The following is a 23036-nucleotide window of genomic DNA, read 5'->3' as shown; positions in this document are numbered from 1 at the left end:
AAGACTAAAGTTATTAAAGAGAAGGAAGTAAGTGAAAGAGCTTCATGTAGCACATAGGGCATGCTGAGAACTTAATAAATAATTACTTTCTTTTCTCTTAATGACTCATTTTAATGCTCCCTAAACTACCAATTCTTTGTGTTGCCTCAACATTTCTAGAAAGAACATCAATTTTGTATTTTTTATATTTTAGGGAAGGGTCTACAGGGTGTTCAGGGTCTCACTACTAGATCGGACTTGTAGTGATCCTCCTGTTTACAGCCTCCCAAGATTACAGGCATGCACCACCATGCCCAGTCTCAATTGCCATCTCAGCGCACCCTGGGGGTTGGGCTGGCACGGCAGGCCCAGGGATCAAATCCCTCACCCTTGCACCTGCTTGCAGGCATTTTAATCCACTGAGCTATTTGGCTGGCCCAGGAACATCAATTTTTGAGGGGTGGACAGTCTCACTATGTAGCCCAGGGTGGTCTCAAACTTGCATTGATCCTCCTGCCTCAGCCTCCTGAGTGCTGGGATTAAAGGTATACACTGCCACACTGAATGAGTATCAAGTTTTGAATTATAAGATCTAACGAGAGGGGGAATTACCCGCTTGGGCCCCCCTCCTGTCCCTCTCTTGGACAGGAGCTTTCTTTCCCTCAATAAATATATTCTGTTCATTAAAAAAAAAGTTCTAACGAGAAAGGAAAAAGATGAAAAGAGAGAACAAAGTCCATACAACTGAAGCACAAGCCTTCATTAAGCTTGAAAGTGGTCTATAAAGCACTCATTTCTCTCAGTAGTAGGTACTACAATTATCCCTACTATGCACATGAATATCATGCATATCATTCAAAAGTATTCATTCACTACTCTAGGCAGTAACTACTATTATGATGTCCTATTTTATAGGTGAAGAAACTGAGTTATAAGGTTAATTTGCTTAATGCCACAAATGTAAGTCATGGAGCCAGGATGAGTCTGACTACAGTGACCACAGTACTTTCAACCACTCTTCTACAGGCCAGCCACAGACGGTACTGCTTCTATGAATCCTGAGTGTGCCTTTCGCTATTACCACACAATACAGAATGGTCATCCTACATCATTTCACATCACACTTATAAGGCCTCTCTGGATCTTTATTCAGGTGTGCTAATTTTCTCAAATTATTCTGGCTTGTATTTTACCAATTTTGAGTTTCAAGATACTTTTCACTTTCCTATATCATTTTGAAGTCTGATCTCCTCTTCCAATGTTAGGAGACAGAAAGCAGTGAATTTACTTTAATGAGTACCAGACTCCGGGAGCTGATCTCTGTTCTGCCGCCAGTATCGGTTAGCTATGAGGATGTGTAAGTCATAGAGCCCATTTATTATCTGTGGAACTGGTAAGGTAACCCATCTACCGCTAGGTTTATGTGAGTATCAAATGAATCAATTTTTCTATATATGTAACATTGTGCCTTTGAGGCCATTGCTTATTTGGAGGGCTTTGAGTTACTTCCTCTGTTTGGCTTTTTTATGTCATTGCTAGATATTAATAATTATTTTTCAGACCTCGTGTCCCTAGAGAGTCCTTCAATGACCATTTTATCTAAATGATTCCTGTATGCTCTTTCACAATGCACTCTCTGGTCATCTCTACCTTGTTGTTATGGTGTAGTGGAGTGTGTTCAGCACACAGTAAGTGTTCAGTAAATATTTATAATAATTAAAGCTAACTAGAAGACTCCCTTATCTGTTCATTGTGTCCTCTATTTAAACACTATCCTCTTCTGGACACCTGTGTTACCTATGAAGGCAGCAGCGGACTCTCCTAGCCAGCAGGACCCAACTTAGTGTCTTACTTTAGGAAACTTTCAAAGATTGTTTGTTGTAATCTTTGTATTTGTAAAGAACCAAGGAAGCTTACAATCACTGTAGAATTCTGTGGATATCAGTATGTCCTGGAACTCCCTGTAGGCTTTCTAGTGCTGATCAAGAACACTTTCTGGGACAGTGAGTATGTTCTAACCTACGCTGGCCAATAGCGCGGTCACTGCTCACGAAGGACATAGAGCTTTAGAAATCTGCCTGCGTCACCTTAAGAACCGACTTTCATTGTATTTATTGATTTTTGAGGTGGAGTCTTCCTCTGTTGCCAAGGTTGCCCTCAAACTCCTGTGCTCCAGGGATCCTCCTGCCTTAACTCTCTCGCTTGGTCGGACTACAAACTCATGCCACCACATCCGCATCTGAACTTTGCATTTTATTTAGTTTCAAGTAATCTGGGTTAAATAGCCACATGTGGCTAGTGAATACTGTACTGGACAGACAGAGTCCTTGTCACCAGAGAAAGATGACCAGACTGGGTCCTCTGAAGAGCTAGAGCTATGGGAGAAGTAGGAAAAGGGAAAATGACTGCTTTTGTTTCCTCTCTGAACAGAGTATTATATTTTACAGACCCAATGGAATATTTAAATTTTGTGCTTGGGATGATGCTGAATACAGGCTCCAATAGAGATATGAATTCCCCTCATCAGTCGGCATGTTCCGTGTTGGAGACAATGAGTATATTTAGGTTTTGAAGGTATTTTTTTCACACTTTATTTAATTTAAATCAATTTCCAATAGTTTGAAAAAGGCTTCCTAATGAAACATGCTTTTCAAATACTTTATTTTTATTTAGGTTCTAAAAATACAAACCTTTAATCGGTCCAGCTCAAGATAAGGCATATTTAAAAATACACTGCAGTCTGAACTGATTTTTTCCAGAATAATGAAAGGCCTTGTGAAACTTTTTACCTCAAGAATTGTCATTTTAAATTCTTAGCAGGTCTGTCATTTAAATCAGGCACTATGCAATTTTCCATCACCTATATATATAGAAAAAAAATCCTCTCTCTTCTGCTTTGTGCTTTGCCCCGCTCCAGTTTTTATCTCATTCTCCAGTGCCCTCCTAAGCTGCTGCTTCTCACTGAAAATTATCCAATTCATTTTAAAGATTAAAGTTTTTTTTTTTAATAAAGATTATCTAAAATTTGCAGAGGCGCTAACCAGAATATCAGAAACAATGCCACCGAGGACACTTCCCAATGAGTACACCAGTTGATTCTAGAAGCGCTGCGCTGGCCTGTCAGCAGACAGATCACCAGTGGCAGCACTCAATGCACTGGGAACTGATTGGGATTTATAGTAGGAAACGAGGGCAGGGCCCTCTTGCTGGCGGGGAGGAAGGAAACACTTCTCCTTTAATCTTTTCATTTCTCGCTTTTTAGTCTTGCTTCAAACGTAGAGACTATTAAAGTTAGAAGACATAAAGTGCAGATTTTTGTCTAATTTTGTTACTTTAGACTTAAGAGCATTCATATACTTCCTTAAAGTGATTTATTCTTGTTTTACTCCTTACAAATACTAAGCTCCAAACCTATGCTTTCATATTTCTGTTTAACGAACTAAGGAAACTTTGATGACATTATAAAATCACCAAATTTCTCTAGTGCTTTGTACATAGACTGTATTTTATTAACAATGCTTACTTGAGGCCATCCTACTCATAGTTCATAAATATTCTGCAATGCCTCTAATGTTTTGGGGAACCCATAAAGGGACATGTCAAGACACTGTGTGCTTTATCCAACTGAACATATCACAGTCAACATCACTGACAGGGCTGTTTGCTATGTCAGGAGGTAATAAGGTGTGGAATTATAATCATCATCACTTTGCTTATATGCTGTAATCCACTACGGCAGATTTATGGCAAAAAGAAACAATTCTGAAACCAGTAAATAAGAATTAATGGGAAGGTTAATAGTAGAAAATAGAAAAATAGTTTGTGCTAAGACTGAAAGCAGAGATGGCCAGAAAGCTCAGTGGATTAAAGCGCATGCTTAGGCAGATGCTGGGACCAGTGTTCAATCCCTGGTGTGCCTGCCCCCAGGGTGCACTGAGCCAGTGATTGAGACTAGTGTGGTGGCGCAAGCCTGTAATCCCAGTGCTTGGCAGGCTGAAAAACAGGAAGGATCATTACAAGTCTGATCTGGGTAGGGAGACTCTGTGGACCCTATAATAAATACATTAAAAAAAAAATCATCATTACAAAAGATAAAAAAGACTGAAAGTAAACCAGGCATATTCAGAGAGAGGCACTCAAGGACGAAATAAAAGTGTGAATTAGTTAAGTTTACTAAATTTTTTAAAAAAAATATTACAGAGGTGTGCTGGAACGGTAGGCATTTGTTATGACATGTGTTATATTTTTGCGTATCTGTAAAACTGGTTATTCTATAGATCCAAAATACATTTTTATGGTAACAGTAAACAGCCAATGTGTACACTGATGTTCTACAGTAAGCTATTATCTATGGACAATTCTGGTATATCAATAGCGTATTAATTTTTAATATTAAAACAACAGCAGTATAACTTCAAATACATTGAAAACATACACACATTTTTGAGACTATATATATATATATATATATATATTTTTTTTTTTTTTTTTTTTTTTCTTTCTCTTCCCTATGTAGTTAAGGCTTATCTTGAATTCACTATGGCTGATCTTAAACTTATGGTGATCCTTCTGGCTAAGGATCCAAGTGCTGAGGTTATAGGCATGTGCCACGATGCCTGGCTAATATTCTTTTTTTTTTGTTCCTCGAATGCCTTCAGGGCACTTTTGGCCAGCGGGAGAGTTGTGAGGTTCGAACTCCAGCAACCTGAGGCTGACAGCTTTGTGGAAGCAGCCACTTAAAGGCCTGAGCTAGGGCCAGGCCCCCCTGGCTAATATTCTTAAAATAAAAATATTTATTTTTTTTATATTGAACACACCCCTGATGATACCTTATCTTATACATTGTCAGTTTGGGAACTTACAAAGTAAAAATTAAATGAGATAAAAACTAAATGAACAAACTCTAACTCTAGTAATTTGCTTTTCTATATAATTCAACTCTATAGTCACTAGAGTATGTTTATAAAAGCAAAAAGCAAACCCCTAAGAAATTATAGTTTCTAAAAAAAAAGGGAAAAAAACAAGGGGGGGGGGGAGAAAAAACTAGTTTATAAAAACTGAGTATTGGTGAGGTCTCTCTCTTTCTCTCTCGTATTTGTTACAGGGTCTCACTATACAGCTCAGACCCATAATGACCTTGGTGGCCAGTGCCACCAGGCCTGGGGGTAGGGCCAGTATGGCATGGGGCGCCAGGCATTGAACCCCAGTTCCTGCACTTGCCTAAGCAGTCGCTTAGTCCGCTGAGCTATCCTGCAGGCCCTGTGAGCTTTTATTCTACCCTCAATAAGTTCTTTCATAAGATCTTGAGAAAATGCCTAAAGCACACACTCACTATCTTCCTCTGTAAAGAAGTCATATGTTTTTGGATTATCAAGTCAGAAAATACACGTGTGTTTCTTTGTTGCTCAATAATGACTATGCCTTTAGTACATCTGAGTTACAGCTTCATCACAAATTCACCTTTTCCTTAAGGAGCTCAGAGTAAGCTCGCTGGTATTAGCCAATCATGATCACAGCTTTTTTAGACTGTAGACAATGCTGAGTATGCAAATAAGGAAAGTTCCTCTATTTCAGCTCTGGTCACATTAAATTCTTACAAATTATTGTCTTATAATACTTCGAGTTACCATATAGGGCAAAGCATTCTGCCTAGTTCTGTCTCTATAAATATCCTTATAAAAGACAATTCAGTCAATTCCTTGTCAATTAACCTTGGTTCATATTGAAGTTGGTGTTTTCTAACAATCAACTAGAACATGGATATTACAGATATAAAAACATGGTCTTGACTCTGTCTTAATTTTGCCAACAACCACCACATGGAGTGTTAAATCATGACATGATAATGATTCTATCAAGAAAATAGAATCAAGACCCGGAAATTAATGTCAATTATCAATTTTGTTTCAGGAAATTTGTATATATGTAATACCCAAAAAATAATGAAAAGCAAGTGGGAGAGAGGAAAAAAAAAAGATTCAAACAGGAAGTTCATACGAGCAGGATTTAAATTAATCAGTTCCTAACAATTGTTAAGTACAACCTTTTGGAAATTAATTTGCATAATGATAATCTACATGTGATAGGGCTGAAATTATTTAAGCGACGTTATATTTCACTATTTAGTCTTGCTCCACGACTACTTTACCAGTGAATCCTTATGAAATGTAATGCAGCTAATGAGGTAGCTTTTTAACTGAACAAACTGACAGGCCCCATATCTGCAGAGGCAGCTTGAAACCGTGCCCAACCTCTTGGCTTCCCAAGAGGCTTTTCAAAATTCAATAAATAACATCTGTAGGCGATGTTGGGTGCAGACCTAGCAGAGTGCGTCATAACACTGTGCTGGCAGAACAAAGAAACCATGACGACTGCCAAGTTTCCATGGCAACAGCTGCGAGGCTCTGAGAGTATAATAGCACATCAATCACTGTCCAAAAGAACTTCATTATCAGCTAGAAAAAAACCTTTAGAATCTGTTTAGTGTGCAATTGTGGGTTAACTCACCTCAAAGCCTTGCTCTCTAGCAAAAGTGGCAGCTTCCTGAAAAAAAATAAAAAAAAGAACAGTTAATTACAAAGTGCTAGGTAATGAAGAAATAATCCATTTTGAAACTCATTCAAACAGTCTTCTTTTTTACACAATTATCTCAATATACCCACAGAGTTCAGTTTTATTCTTACACCAAAAAAGATTTCTTTTTTTTTCTCTTGGCATTAAAAAAAAAGGCAGCATAATGTCAACACACTTCACAAGTTGGAATAAAGAAGATGTAGTGCATGTTTTTACTGTAGCTGCCACAGTAAGTTCAGGTGTTCTGACCTCACCAAAGAAAGACAATTATTTGAAACCTAAGGAACTTGCTTGTGGTTATATTTTTAATTAAAACAATACTTTTCAGAGAGCTCTTCTGTAGAGCAGTATGTCTGCTAATGAATGTATAGACTCAGAAAAAAAAATCATTTTACATTTCTGATGATCAAATTTACCAGACAAGGATCATTAATGGACATTAAAATTCATTGGGTGAGAGGGTGATGGGGCACTGGGTTTTTCCACAAAATCAAAGAACCACAGATGATACACTAGTCCCAGGAGCAAAGCATCACCGTACAATGGAAAGATCAAGTTGTGATCATGGTAGCCCAGAGATGGGCCCCATCACTTAGCGTTGCTGAAAGCAGATCTCCAAAGAGTCCCTGCCTCCACTTATAATGCATTGTGAAGTTCACAGCGTCACTTACACAGTACTTCGACAGAAAAACTTAACATGAATTAATCAAAACTTTAGTCCAACTCAGGTTCAGCAGCTAACTTGGAGGCTAAGAAAAGATCACAAACTCTAGTCTGGCCTGAGCAACTTCTTCAGATCCTGTCTCAAAATAAAGAAAAACCCAGAGAGAGGAATACAGCTGAGTGGCACAGCCACTTGCTTGAGCAGGTGCAAGGTCTTGGGTTCATGCCCCCTCCCAGGACTGAGGAAGGAGAAAGAAAAAGACACTTTGGTCCAATAATTTGCAATCACCGACAGAGGATGGGAGGCAGACAGATACAATGAGAAAGCAAAGGTCAGATCTATAAGGTGCACATGTAGAGTATAATTAGCTTAGTCCCTTTAACAAGTTCACGTGAATGATGTAATGGGGAGAGGACAGTGAGCAGGAGACATGTATGAATCTTAATTGGATCCTGTTTTAAACAAACCAGTTATAAAAACCATTTTGGAGACAGCTAGAGAGAACTGAATAAAAATGGAGATTAAGTGATATTAGGAATTATCAGTTTGATAAAGAAAATGCCCTTAATTTTCAGAGATGTATCCTAAAAGATTTGGGGATAAAAATGCCATAAACTATATAAGTTATTTTAGAAAACTTTGTAAAAAAATGAAGTGAGGCAAAATATTAACTATGAGATCTAAATATGTATATGGTACATGGGGGTTCAGTATCTCTATCTATCTATCTGATTGATTTTGCAGTATCAGGGATCAAACTCAGGATCTTGCACTTGGCAGGCAGGCTCTTATGCTGCTCAGCTATATTTCTAGCTCAGTGTCTCTACTACTCTGTTTGAAAATTTTCACAATAACATCCCCAATTCCCAATTTCTCTTTTTATAAAGTGAGATGGTAACAAAAGGTGAACATCTTAAAAATGGTTAAACAACTGTCATACACAAGTTCTTCCATATTTTAAATATCTTAAGTGACAATCTGGTGAACACTATCATACACACAGTACCTTCCTAACAGGTTATCTAATGACCCACCCCCCCTCAAAGAATCTGTGTAATCAAATCTCTTCTCTCTTACTAGCAGGCCTGCACATATATTTGAATTTTAGGACTGATAGAAAATGGAAGCAATATTACTTTTCAACTCTTCTTCCCTCTTGAAAGTGAAAAAAAAAAAAATTGCAGACAACTGTCAAGAGCCTCTACATCTTAACTTACATTCCTCCCAAATTAGCTTTGCCAAGAGATATTAATAGAAGGATGGGATTTGAGCCTGAGTAGCAAGCAGATCCAACTCAACTAAAACGACTGCTGCACCAAACCATGTAAGGTAGAAAGTACAGTCAGTGTCTTCAGCACAAATTCGGGAACTACCTACATGTTGTGGAAAACACTGAGGAAGGAATCTATACGTGTGCACTTATGGTCTGACATACCGATAACCTACAGACTTAGAGAACCATTTTGAGGGTTTGCAAAGGTCAAAATGCATGAATACAGCTCAACACTGAAGGTAACGACAATGATAAGCTGAAAGCACAACTCCTTAGGCTACGCACTACAGAAACACAAGGCTGACCAAGTGGGCCTGAGCTGGAGACCAGAAAAAAAAAAGTCGAATCATGACCTAACAAGCCAGGTTAGCTTCTTGACAATGTCCTTACAACTGAACTTTGTACATAAAAAGTCAGTAACATTTGCTGGCTCGGATATCAAGGAAAAGGTTCAAAAGATATCACCGTGGTGTTTCCAAGCTGTCTTAATTAACCAAACTAATTCCTATATAAAAAGACAACTGCAAAAGTCTGCTAAGATTATTTATAAGACTATTTACATGGAACTTCATCAGAGCCATGAAAGAAATCCTATGGACTATAGACAGTTAAAATAAAGAATCTGTAGGGGAAAAATCACAGTAAGAGATAAAGACCTAAACACCACATATTGAGATTAAACTGTTTTTTAGTATCTAGTTTTGTTCATATATTCCTAAAATATTAACTATAATCTGGCAGGGTATACTAGAACTAAATGTAATATACATTAAATGTCAGATGATCATTTTATAAGGAAACCAGGCCCTAGAACATTTTCACATGTGTAAATAATTCCGAGCACTGACATATTTCTGGCTGAGGAAGGACATACTTAAGAGAAGTCAAGTCAATTTTCTATCTTGGTGCCCCTTCACACAGGTTTGCCGCTCTGTGCCCTATCAGTAAAAGGCTCAGCACTCATTCTGTGGCTTAGAATGATCTTATCTTGTGACTTCCCCCCACCTGCCTTTGATCTTGGGCTGCTGCCCCAAGTCACTCCATTGAGGCAGCCGGCTCACATGACTGCAGGCTTTCCCACAGCTAACCTCCGATCTGAAGGTGGCTGTAGCTACATTGATGGAACAACATTTATTTTTCTCCCTCAACAAAACAAATAAAATAACACAAGGGAACAGTTTGACCTGGTAAGCATTTTAAGCAGAATTTTAGTTCTCAGATGTGCTAGAAAGAAAAGGCTTTATGTCAGAAAACAGGGAAGAAAGAGTGGGCGGAGACGGTGGGCAAAAGAGGAGGCAGTTCCAGATACCAGGGTTAATTCCAAGTGAACTGATCATACTAAATTGAAAGGGACTTTTTAGTGTGCCATCGCAGGAAAAGTGAGAAAAGAAAACAAGCAAGTTCCCATCTGTGCTGCCCCAGGGCGCCTCGTACTGAGTTTCACAAATCTAATGAAGCAGTCAGGTTAAAATCCCGCCACAGAGTGGATGTGACATGTGGAGAACAGCTAAGGTTAGAATAGAGAAGCAGGGTGGTTCCTAATGCAGGTGATTATCCATGTGATAATCATTATATTTACAGGCTTTCCATTTTAGATCTGACATCAAAAATCACAAAGGAGGAGGGATTAGGGAAATAAACAACCGACACAGAGGCTTGCCTGCTCCCCTGAGAGTAGAGCACTTTCATTCATGCATGACAAGCAACAAAAGCAAAACCAAACAGGCCAGGGAAGAATATTTCTGAGAAGGCTGGATTTCACATTAACACTTCTTTCCATTTTGATAACTTTCACTATTATTCAGTTTCTCAGACAGGTCACATTTTCAGAATCAGTTCTCATTGTTGTCTCTGCTATAATACAGTATCATTTTGGGTTTACAGTGAATGATACTCACATAATATGTCTTTTACAACAACAGAGCCATTTTTTCTTCCTGGAATTGAGTGTTGTGCGTCAAATGACATGTAATTAAAGTCTCAGACTCTCATCCGTGGCACCCCACTTAGGGTTTACAGTGGGCTGGCTGCGTCCTGGCTAGGCAAACAGGGTGATGAGACAACCCTCAGAAACAGTGTTGAACTGAGCTTTAAGAAAGAAGGGCTGGGATTGAAGGTTAATGAAAACTATGGCCTGCTTATGTTAATTGTTATTTGAAGGGGTCAGCAAGTTGCTCTTTAAAAGCACAATTCTCAGATTATACAGGAAAGACAAGAGGAACTGTGGTGCGTATGAAAGAGCTATTTCCTTTATAATGCATTGAAAAGGAAATTATCCCGTATTTCATATCTTAATACCCAAGTTATTTATAAAACAATTCCTGTAATCAATATTAAACTAAAACCACAACTTTGTCATTCTCATTTCAGTAAATACAGTTTCTGTGTAATGGCCAAATCCACCTACTGTGTGTGTGTGTGAGGGCTACTTACGATCTTGTATATGTCATTATGATTATGTGAATCATCCAGGTCAAGAAAGACAGTTTTCTGTGCTGCTACTAACCATACTTAGAGATACTGAAAAGTTAACAAAATGCCTGTAAGACAAATACTCATCTCTTGGAGGAAGGTATGACTACTGTACTAATAACTATTACCACCACAGCTCATAGCCCCTGCCTTTCCACTTGCTGCTCACTTGAGCCCAATTTAGAACAATTATCTGTCCACTTTTGCTAGCACTTTGCTTTTTATTTTTTGGCGGAACCAGGGATTGAACTCAGGCCCCTGGGCTTGCCAGGTAAGCACTTATTCTACTGAGCTATCTCCCCAGCCCCTGCTTTTTATTTTTATTTATTTTCTTTTATCTTTTATTTATTTGTTACTGCAGCTCAGACTTGTAGTGACCCTCCAGTCTCAGCGTGGCCAGCACTGGGACTACAGGCGTGCATTACCAAGCCTGGTTCTGGTAGCTGGCACAGCATGGGGCCAGCTCAGTATATGGTACCGGGGATCGAACCAGGGTCTTTGCACCCGCCAGGGAGGTGCTTCGGCCGCTGAGCTATCTCCACAGCCCTATTTTTGGGCAGGCTGGAAAGTCAGACGCCAGAGGTCCTAGGTGCAGGTTGGAAATTCATGTACTGAAACTAAAGCAAGATGGTTCAACACAGCCAGAGAAAGGTAACTTCAGACTATGTACCCAGCCCTAACAGGTAATACCGCATGAGTGCGAGGAGGAAGTAAAAGATTCTAATGACAGTGGTGGCCTGGCGGTCATTGGGAGACCCCACATGCCTCACCCAACTCATGGGAGTCCACAGCTTTGGAGAAGCCCTGGGTGAAAACCCAGGCGAACAATGTCACTAGACCTAGACCAGTTTTGCTTTTTTAGTTTTGCATCTTTCCATCCAGGAAATATTTACTCCTTAAAGTTTTAGGTTACTAGCCTCTTTTAGGTTAATAGCATTTGTTAGCCCAGAGGGATAGCACTGCTACGACTGTTGTAGACCTTCAAATTATACTGAACCAACTCAGTAATACTTGAGACCATGCTTTAAATCCTAAATGGCGTGATACAGAGGACAGGCTAACACATCCTGTCTCGCTTTCTCTCCATCTAGATCTGTATGCCAAAATCTCTCTAAGATGGGCTTAGTGGAGCATGCCTTTCATCGCAGTACACTGGAGGCTGAGGCAGAAGGACTGCAAGTTTGTGCCTCCCCTGGGCAACTCAATAACTTTGTGAGACTCTGCCTTAAAATTTACAAATGAATGGCGAGGATTTAGCTCACGGAGAAGACACTGGGTTCGTATCTCAATACTGTAGAAAAACAAAAGCCAACAAAAACTCTTTGCATTTGTGTGTAATTTGAGAGTATAATGCTTTCTTTGAGTGGCTTTAAATGAAGTGTTGGGTTGGCAAGATAGCTTAGGCAAGTTTAGCCAAAGCACAGTGACCGTGGTTCGAACCCTGGCACCACATGCTGTGCCAGCCCCACACCAGGGAGGGCTGAGCCAGCCACAAAAATGAAACATAAATAAATAAATGCAATGTAGCACTGACAGCCAAATGGAAAGAGTATAGAATTTAAAATCAAAACTTACACAGAGTTCCAAGGTTTAGAATTTGCTATATAATCTTTATTAATAAAATTAGGTTTAATAATACCTCTCTCAAGCTGGGTGTGGTGGTGCATGCCTGTAATCCCAGCTCTCAGGAGGCCGAGACAGGAGGATTGCTGTGAGTTAGAGGGCAGCCTTCAAAGTGAGTCTAAGACCAGCCTAAACTGCATGGTGAGACCCTGTCCTAAACAAAACCAAACAAACAAACAAAGCCCAAATCTATTTTATTGTATTGTTGCTATGAAAAAATTAAATGATTTATGTGAAACTGTAAAATCTTTTTCCTTTTTTAAAACTGAGAATAGGCCATTTTTGGAAAAATTTTGAAACAAGGTCTCACTAAGTTGTCCCAGCAGGACCTGAACTTTGATCTTTTTGTCTCAGCTGCCCAAAAAGCTGGGATTACAGGTATGTGTCACCACACAATAGCTCCGAATAGTTTTAAAACAAAGAGTACATTGAACACTTTATCCCATCTTCCAAAATGACTTCCCATGGTTTCTGATTGTGCCATTTAAACCCTTGCATGACTGGTGGATTGGTGTCTTTTCCTACAGTGTGTTAATGTAGTGACTTGCTTCTAGCAAATACATGCTAGAGGACACAGGTGGATGCTTGGTTCATCTTCTTTAGTTCATGTGTTCTCTTCCTGAGTTCTTCCAATGGAGGAAAGTGCCACAGTGTAAGTACCCTATGGAGAGGGACACAGCCAACAACCACTGAGGGTCTGGGCTTCCCAGCAAGCACGCAAGAGCACTAGGAAGGGCTACCCTCCCCAGGGAGCGCCGTGATGACTACAGCCCCAGCTTAATACCTTGATCAGGCTCTCACAAGAGACCCCGGGTTAGGAGGGCTACGTTGTGTTGTGCCTGGATTCTGATTCTCCCATCTACACTTACTGTAAGAGGACACTATATAATAATAATTCAGATACTTTTTCATTCAAATTATATTAATGGAAACTTCTTCAAAGCAAGTATAGTCAGCAGGTCAATTGTATGTTGAACAAATTTTGGAAAGAAAATTTAGTTACATGCTGTCTAATTGATTTAGGAACTGATTACAGTTAACCTTTTCTTCAACAAAGATAAAATACCTGGGAAATATCCTTTGCCTAGAATTCATTGTTAGGCATCAAGTTTTTAAATTTTGTATATCTTTACTTACTCTGAAGTAATGATTATCTTACTGAGGCTAAAGTAAGATACTTAAATAGTCTTGGAATCCTTGGGTGAGGAAAACTATTAATTCAAAGTCTAATACCACTTACAAGCAGTGCTATTGCTGAGACACTGTTTCATCTGTTTAATGAAGTAATTTCTGCTGTTTCTTTTCATACCATATATAACATACTGACTTATATTGCTCAAGCTTTTAAGTGTTTTCTCATGTTTCAAAGACTATGAGTTGCCTCTTCTCTATATTATCTACAAGATCATGCCCATACTTTCTTATGAGACTACATTGTTGCAGATGTTTTAAACATTTTTATACTATTTCTGATAAGGCAAGTTTTAATTTGTAAATAAAGTAACCAAGTTTGGAGAAAATTTAGTAAAATCTGATACCTGGTAACCCTCTATTAAAATAAATTTCATTCATAAAAATATCTGTGGTGGCTTTTCCAAGGAATATAATATAACTTTTGGAGATTTTCAACCTGCACTCTGACATTTATTACCATATGCTTCCTGTCTGTAGAACGCTGAATAGAAATATTATTTAACATTTATTGAGTGCCAAGAACTCTGTTGGGCAATGTATGGTCATAAAGACAGTCATGGCCTCTATCCAACAGAGTTCTATAAAAATTAGATACACAGTACATAAATTACACCTCAATAAAGGACACTGAAAAAAACATCAGGCAGCCAAAACATAGGCCAAGACAGAGAGCTTAATTTATAAGAGATTTAACCCTTTCACAAAGTGGTTTAGCAGCTGATCTGTCTATTCTAGCAGAGAGTGGTTCATTCCAATATTCAAGCATATTTCATGGCGACAAAAAAAAAAGTTAAGAAAGATGTGCTTTAGTACAATTCAAGACTGATGGCTATGCAGACTAATTCCTTTTAGAATAATTCACAGTGGTTTATGGGAAGAAGCAATTAATGCTTAATAATATTTAATTTTTTTGTCTTTTTTCCTTTTTCTCTCTTCTTAACTTCTTTCTTTCTTTCTTTTTTTTTTTTTGGCAGAACTAGGGATTGAACTCAGACCCTTGTGCTTGCCAGGGAAGCACTTATTCTACTGAGCCATCTCCCTGGCCCTTCTTAATTTCTTATAACTTTTTTTTTTCTAATTTTACATGCATATATCTGGTAATCTGAAGACAATATTATGCAATACCACAAATACTACTGAATTCATATTATTTTGTTTAGTGAAATTCTGTATAATTTCTAATTTTTTCTTTTACTATTTTGCATTCTCTTCAAATCATTTTTAAAAAAGAATAATTCAGTTTGTTTATTTATTTATTGAGACAGAGTCTTACTATCTAGTTCAGGCTGGCCTTGGATTCACTTTGTAGCACTGAATGGTCTCAAATTTACAGCAATCCTGCAGGATGCTAGGATTACAGGCATTTGCCACCACACCCAGTGTAAAATTTTAAAGAATGAGAAGGCAGAGAGAGCGAGAGCGAGAGCGAGAGAGAGAGAGAGAAACACAGACAGACAAACTAAGAAAATTCTTATGATAGTATTTATTTGGTATAGTTTTATTTTTAATGAGATTATCAATGTGTTTGTCATAAACTGAAGTCACTTGTTTACTCAACAAATGTCAACTCTTTTCCCTTATCTCACTTAAGCCTCAGAAAACCACCCTTCCATAGGTATTATTTTCATTTTATAGACGGAAACCTGAAGATTTAGAGGTTGTAGTGCCCCACACCACATAGCCGGTCATTTTTCCCACTGGTACTTGGACCTGAGGCTTTCGAAGTAGTCTGTGAGGGTGGTTACGGATACCCTTAAACTTTTCAATGCCTGAAAAAGTCTTTATTATGTTTCAAAAGGTATTTTTGCTCGGTCTAGAATTTTGGCTGATATATTTTTTCCAATGCTTCAAAGTGCATCTTGCACTGTTCTGAGAAGACCACTGCCATTCTTGTCTTTTTCCTCTGTATGGAAGGTCTTCTGGAAAGAAACTTAGCTGCTTGGCAGCAGTTTGTCATCCTTGGTGCTTTGTTACTTGACTGGGAAGTGCCTTGCTGTTGCACTTTTTTTTCTTCTGTTCATGGATTATTGATTTTCTTGGATTTGGGGGTTTCCAGTTTTCAACGGATTTTAAAAATGAAAAACAAAGCCTCTGTTTCTTCAACACTTCTTTGTGGGCTCTGTTTTCTCCCTAGGACCCTACATGTATACACTAGGCCACGCTAAAGCTGTCCCACGAGTCAAGGTTACACTGGCTATGGTTCTGCCCACTTTTTTCTCCTCTTGAGTTCATTTTGAATACTGCCTCTATCTTCAAGGTCACTACTCTTCTCTATCATAAGGCCCCATCTCATCCAGCATATTTTTCATTTCTTTTTTTTTTTTTTTTTTTTTCAGAACTGGGGATTGAACTCAGGCCCTTATGCTTACCAGGGAAATGCTTATTCTGCTGAGCCATCTCCCCGGATGCCTATATTTTTCATTTCTAGAAGTAAGATCTTTTCAAATTTTCCATTTCTCTTTAACAGGCTTAGGATTTTTTTTACCTACCAATAATTGAAAAATATTAAGAAGCAAAAAATATATTATGCCTTTTTTTTTTTTTTTTTTTTTGGAACTGGGGCTTGAACTCAGGCCCTTGTGCTTACCAGGGAAGCACTTATTCCACTAAGCCATCTCCCTGGCCCCTATTTTGTAATCCCTTTGTATGGATCAGTATTTTCTTTCATTATGGTTGTATTTTCCTTCTGTGCATAAAAGGCAAGTTTTCTATTTTCTTTTTCTTTTCCTTCCTTCCTTCTTCCTTTCCTTCCCTCTCTCCCTCTCGCTCTTCCTTTCTTGCAATGGGTTTTGGACCCAGCTACATCCCCAGCCTTTTTGGTTCTTTTATTTTGACACACAGTTTTGCTAAATTCTCCAGGCTAGGCTTAAAGTTCCAATTCTCCTGCCTTAGCCTGCCACAGTACAGGGATGACAGGCATGTGCCACCACACCTACCGTTGTATGGTAATTTATTTAAAACCTTTTTGTTTGTTCTTTCAGACAGTGTTGCTATGTATTCTAGGCTGGTTCCAGACTTACATGGTCCTCCTGCCTCAGTCCTCTGAGGGTAGGGATTACGCTCACACTCATGAATGATAAATTTTGACTGGATGACATACAGGAACTTTGTATTTTGACATTTTGGATTTTTTTTTTTTCATTATATATTTGAGGTTTAGACTTGAAATTAGTTTAGGTTTAACAACCTGATTCTTTGATTATTTTAAAGGTTTTTCTGGTTTTTAGTCAACAGTTAATCTGATTCCCTACTGATGTAAATATCCTTTTGAGTACCACAAACGATTAAGCATTTGGAATTCCTGTCCCTCCAGTCACTGGCATCATAAACTACTATCGGCCTTATGTGAGTCCAGGGAATTAATCACTTGTCTGTCCTTCTACTGATTTGTCCACCCATTTATCTGTCAGCTATGTCTTATTGCTATGTGTGTGTGCGGGACTCAGGATTCAGCTCAGGACCCCATACACACCAGGCCAGTGCTCCTCCACTAAGTTATATCCCAGAGCTTTTTAAACTTTATCTTGAGATGGGGTCTTGCCATGTTGCAAGGCCAGCCTCAACTTTGGGCTCCTCATGCTTCAGCCTCCCAAGTGGCTGGGATTGTAGGTATGTCCCACTGCACCGAATTTGGGAACTATTTTGTCTGTTCTTTTCCTGTGGTCTCGTCTGTGGCTTTGAGTAGTTTCCTCACATTACTCAGCTAAAAAGAGGAATCTTCTGCAGCTATACAGTGTGTGTAGTCTACCTGTGTCTCTCTCCACACACACATACACCCTGCACCCAACTCCTGAACACACACCTTTTGAAAATTCTACCCCTTTGGCCTGCTTCAATTTTTAGCACCGTCTTAATTCAATTGGACCATTCTGCTCGGAATACACTTACACTATGGACTGGAACTATCCAGGCAGAATGCTATGGCATTTGCAGGAATTCCTTGTTCTTTCCTTTCTCTCAGGGATCACTATTCTGGTGATGACTGTTGTCCAGTGTCCAGGACTACTGCTCTAGATACTGTGTTACATAGTTACAGTAGAGATGAAGAATCTAGTCCCTCGTACACTGTATTTGTAGCAAACTCTTTGTGGTTCTTTATTAAAATTAGGTGATAAGGGGTCGCAGCATGTTCAACAAATCTGTAATTCTCCATTTATTGGCTCTATCAGGCCAACAACAAAATAGGTTGACCAGACTTCTTAAGCCTACTCATATCTTACTGAACAAAGGATTCAGTTCCTGTACTTACAGCTGTTGTACTAAACTATAAGCACTCTACTAGTAATTGACAGTTGAAAGCCTCTGAAGAGGAACACTCCTAAGTTCTGAATTCTCCTTTACACATTCTACATTATTGTCATTTTCTTGCATTTTATCTTAACAATCAGAAAGTTTCAAATAGTACAGTCTACAGTTTTTCTTGTTCTTCTCTTCCAATCAATAGAATGTTCTACTCTAATGTATGACCATTACACTATGCCAGCTACCACCTGTTTTTAAACAAAATTTCACTGGCCACAGCAGTGCCTGTTTATTTACATACTGTTTGTGGTTGCAGCTATGCTACAACAGCAGACTTAAAGTTGAGTAGTTTGAGAGAAACCAGGCTTGTCGTCCCCTCCAATACCGACCCTGAAGTCAGGAGTACTCTACCACTGAGCTCTATGCTCTGCTCCTATTTTTATCTTTCAAATCCTTCTAGCAAGGTCTGAGGGAGGCACATCTCATGCATATGGCATGAACACCCAAACATCATGCTCATGATACAAAGGATCTGCTCTTTTTATTTTTGTCTTGAGACAGTGTCTTGCTGAGTTCTCCAGGCTGGGTTCTAACTTGTGATCTCCTGCCTCGGCCTCTTAGAATGACTGGATTACAGGCCTGAGCAGCCATGTTTCCTTCATTTCCCAGCAAAACAACCTAATAACCAAATTGTATTTATATAGGTAAGAAGGTTTTATTTTATTTTATTTTTTTTAATGTTTCCTTTGTTTTTTCTTTTCTTTTCTTTTTTTTTTCTTATGGTCAGCTCAGCCCACCCTGTGGGTGGGGCTGGCATTGCATGTGGTGCTGGGGATCGAACCAAGGTCCCTGCATGCTTGCCTAAGCAGGCGCTTTAGACCACTGAGCTCTCTCACCAGCCCCGGTAAGAAGGTTTTAAAAGATTGAATAAATAATGAATTGTTTTAGTTGTTACATATTTATGTGCAAGATGAGAAAGATTTCACTGACTTAAGATGAGGTGAAGAGGGGCAGGGAGATGGCTCAGTAGAATAAGTGCTTCCCCGGCAAGCGCAGTGGCCTGAGTTCTATCCCTGGTTACACACACACACACACACACACACACACACACACACCCAAAAAAAAGATGAGAGGAAGAGAACTTTCAGACAGGGAGGCACTGACATCCTTGTTCAGTATCTTTCTAGTAGTTCCTTTCCCTCAGTTCACATGCGCACCAGCGTCTATCACATTTTCCACATTGCATGGTCCTTCCCAAGCCTTTAAGGTGTCATAGTCACCACCACTACTACTTCCACCTTCTAGAGCTTTTACAGTGGCTTTCACTCATGTTAGTCTGCAAGATTCACAAACAGCATTAAAAGCAAAATAAAGGACCAGAGGTATATCTCTGTGGCATGACACCTGCCTGGCAAGCATGAGATCGCTAGTTTCAAAACAACAAAAACCTCCCCCAAGCAAAAAACAAAACACCCCTCAAACAAAATAAAAACAGAATATAAGACACAGAAATGGACAAGTATACAGAATACAGTTGATTTAACCTTTTTTTGGCTGTTTGTTAAATCTACTATGAATACAGTGGCAAATGTAAGGCATAAGATGCAGTAGTCTCTTAATCTCTAATAAAAAAAAATAAAGGTAATTTCTCTGAAATAAAAATCTTCACATAGCACTCCTGTGAGCCCAGCACTTGGAAGGCTGAGGCAGAAGGATTGCCACAAGTTAGAGATCAACCTGGCTCTACATAATGAATTTAAGGCCAGCCTGAACTACATAGCAAGACCTTGTCTCAAAACAAAACAAAATTTTACATAGATACGTTTATATAAATATACAAAACATCCCATCCAACAGATCAAATATAGACATTTCCATAATAATCAGTGGAAAGTAGCAAGGAGAGCCATGGAAGTTACTAATATAAGTCTCTTAAATAATAAAACATTGCAAGCAGGTGCAGGGGCCGGGGACTCTATCCCCGGGGCCTGCCATGCTGGCCCTGCCCCTGGGGTGTGCTGAGATGACAATTGAGACTGGGCATGGTGGCGCACGCCTGTAATCCCAGCACTTAGGAGGCTGTAAACAGAAGGATCACTATAAGTCTGATCTAGTAACGAGACCCTGAACACCCTGAGGACACTTCCCTAAAAATACAAAACAACAACAACAACAAAAAAGAAACAACAAGAAAAACAAAGCCAGATGACCACATCTAGAGAAAAAAATAAAGTTAGAAAAAAATTTTAATACACTGTAAAAGAAATCAGCCAAATGTACAAATTAGGCTTTAGAGAAATCACAGAAAAAGGATAAGGAAACACTTTGTAGAACACACAGTAGGTGTTTAATAAATGGTAAACTGTAGACTCATGAAAGCACGACTTGAACGTACTGATGCTATATGAAAGAATAGCTTTTAAGAGATAACAGCTACTTCGGTAAAGCTCATATTGCATTCGATACTGAAAGGGAGCAATTACATGCTTCTTAGTCTACAAAAGGGGTAGTTACAAAGTACCTGCATTTTTATCGTAATACACATTAGGAAATGATTGGGCAGAGGATGCAGATGAGACACAGGACTTGTAAACAGCCATTCGGACTTACTGTACATGGTACTGCAAGTTGGCTTCCACCCACACTCATCTCCAGAGACTTTTTTCAAGATCACCAAAATCAGTCTTTATTCTTGAACTTTTAAAATAAGAACCGCCAGACGTGGTGGTGGGTACGCCTGTAATTCTAGCCCTTGGGAGACTGAGGCAGGAGGATTTCTGTGAGCTCGAGGTCAGCCTGGGTTGCATTGTGAGTTCAAGGCCAGCCTACGCTATATTGTGAACTTTGTCTCAAAAACAAAACAAAACAAAACTTTTTTTCCCCCCAGGGAAAAAAGATTTCAGCGGAGTGCAACATTTAGGAATATTTATTCTAATAGAGATTTAATTACAAACACCTCCAAATTATTTTGTACTTCTAATTACTCATTCCCTAGGTAAATATTTTTCCTCCAGGGCCAGGGAGATAGCTTAGCAGCACAATGCCTGCCTGGCAAGTGTGAGGTCCTGAGTTTGATTCCCAGTATGTCCCCACCCCCTCAAACAAAACCAAAAAGCCAAAAATATTTTTCCTTCTTCAGGTTTTTGTCTCACTTATTTCTGCATTTAGGCCCTTTTATTTAGATCTTCTCATTTCACTGGGTAATATGTGAAAAATGAGATTTATTTTTTTAAAAAAATCACTCTTGCTATGTATTCCAGGCTGGCCTTGACTTCGCAGCAAACCCCCTGCCTCAGCCTCCAAAGGGCTGCGACTACAAGCACGGGCAACCTCTCTGGCTGAGACTACTGATATTCTAGAATTTCAGTTTTTCATCCTTTCCTAGAAAATCTGCCTTGCTAGTGCATATTTTCGCCCCTCTTTCTGTTAATTATTTTTCCTCAGATAGTTAAGCATTCCCCAGAAATTCCGCTGTCAATCTTCTAATCTTTCCTCCCTTACTTTTGAGGGGTGGGGGGTTTTATCTGTTTTTTTCATTTGACACCATTGGCAGATACCTCTTCCTGAGTCCTTTGACACTTTCTCTTCACATGTGACAAGTCCATTTGGTAAGAATACTTTTAGAATATATACTCTTGCTTCTGATTCTACTGACTTAAAACTAGGTCACACCTGTACTAACTCTTGCATATCTGATTGTGGTAAACTCTTAACCAGTCTCTAGGACTAGTCCCACCCAGTCCGAATGTACTCTTGCACACAACCATCGGCCTTCTTAAATACCAACTCCAATTAGCTTTTGTTTTAAGATCTAGCTGTTGCTTCCTGTTAAAAAGTCCCACGTTCTGCAGTCTGACTTTCAAAGGACCTCTACAAGGTGCTCCTGTTTTTCCTTTCTAGCCTGATCTTTTATTATTCTCTTATACATGTACCAGATGCCACTCAAACTAGAATATTTGCTATTCTCTGAACATGCCCCGGGCTCTTCTGCCTTCATGCTACCTTGCACATGTAGGCACTAAATGAATTAGAATACCTTCAACTACTCTTGTCAGAATCCTACCCATCCCTCCAGGGTGAGTTCAGCCATCTTTCCCCAAACAGAAAGCCTTCTTGAATTGTTCATGGTCTCTTCTTTCTCTGCCTCCCTAAGTGGCTTCCTGCACTGCACAGGAATTTTGCTCAAGTTGTAAAGGCTTCTCAATCTACTATGTGTAGATTGGAAACAGAGTTATTTGTATAGATAGCTTATCTCTCTGAATGGATTATAAGCTCAGTGTAGAAAAAATTTTCATTTTGTATCCTCAAAGCATCTGATATATCACTCTGCATAGAATAGATAATAAATGCTTGGTTTCCAAATGATAAGGACAGAGCACTCACGGGGGGGGGGGGGGGGGTGTCCCCAAATACTTCCCGTGACACTTGGGTTGACCTGATTTCATGTGGTTCATACTTTATTTTTGGATCACAGTGGAGTGACGTTAGCGCTCTGCGTAATCTCTCATGCAAGCTCTTATGCTGCACATTGTTGTGTTCCTTCCTTAGTTTATCAGTTTCTTGAGAACAAAGTTTTGTATTGCTTCCTGGAATTATCCCTCATACGCAGTATGAGCCAGATAAATGTGCATTAGGATGAGTTAAGCCGATGATTTTCACAGAATCTTTACTAAAAAAGAAAAAGATCTTTTAACTCACAAAGGATGATACCCCAAATCTGGGCAATTGTTGGTTTGATGTGTTCTGTGAGAATATGTACATTATCCATAGTTTCTATTATACTTGTGGTTCTCCTGCTCTGGGAAATTATGCCAAAGAATTATGATACTTATTTAATTTTCAAGTGTCACAGAAAAAAAAGAAGTTAATTTTTTCTGAAAGAATTATTTCAGTCAGAAATTTTTACTATATGTATATTGTCAAAGATGTAGACAGGGCTGGGGAGATGGCTCAGTGGAACAAGCGCTTCCCTGGCAAAAGCAAGGGCCTGAGTTCAATTCCTGGTTCCACAAAAAA

The 23036-nt window shown here is 39.1% G+C and overlaps 1 protein-coding gene and 1 pseudogene across 2 annotated transcripts in view; both read right to left on the bottom strand.

Moving 5' to 3' along the window:
* The window catches only part of Adk (adenosine kinase), a 563958-nt gene that overhangs the window by 118568 nt on the left and 422354 nt on the right, over positions 1-23036 (bottom strand). For both annotated transcript variants that reach the window (XM_004624031.2, XM_004624032.2), the window contains exon 8: positions 6487-6522. In XM_004624031.2, the coding sequence (XP_004624088.1) occupies positions 6487-6522 (36 nt within the window). The remainder of the gene's footprint in view (positions 1-6486; positions 6523-23036) is intronic.
* Positions 18465-18552, bottom strand: LOC111818691 (annotated as a pseudogene).

The sequence above is a fragment of the Octodon degus genome, unplaced genomic scaffold, assembly GCF_000260255.1.
Source record: "Octodon degus isolate 3935 unplaced genomic scaffold, OctDeg1.0 scaffold00005, whole genome shotgun sequence".
Classification (NCBI taxonomy): domain Eukaryota; kingdom Metazoa; phylum Chordata; class Mammalia; order Rodentia; family Octodontidae; genus Octodon; species Octodon degus.
This window is presented reverse-complemented; position numbering and strand designations above follow the sequence as displayed.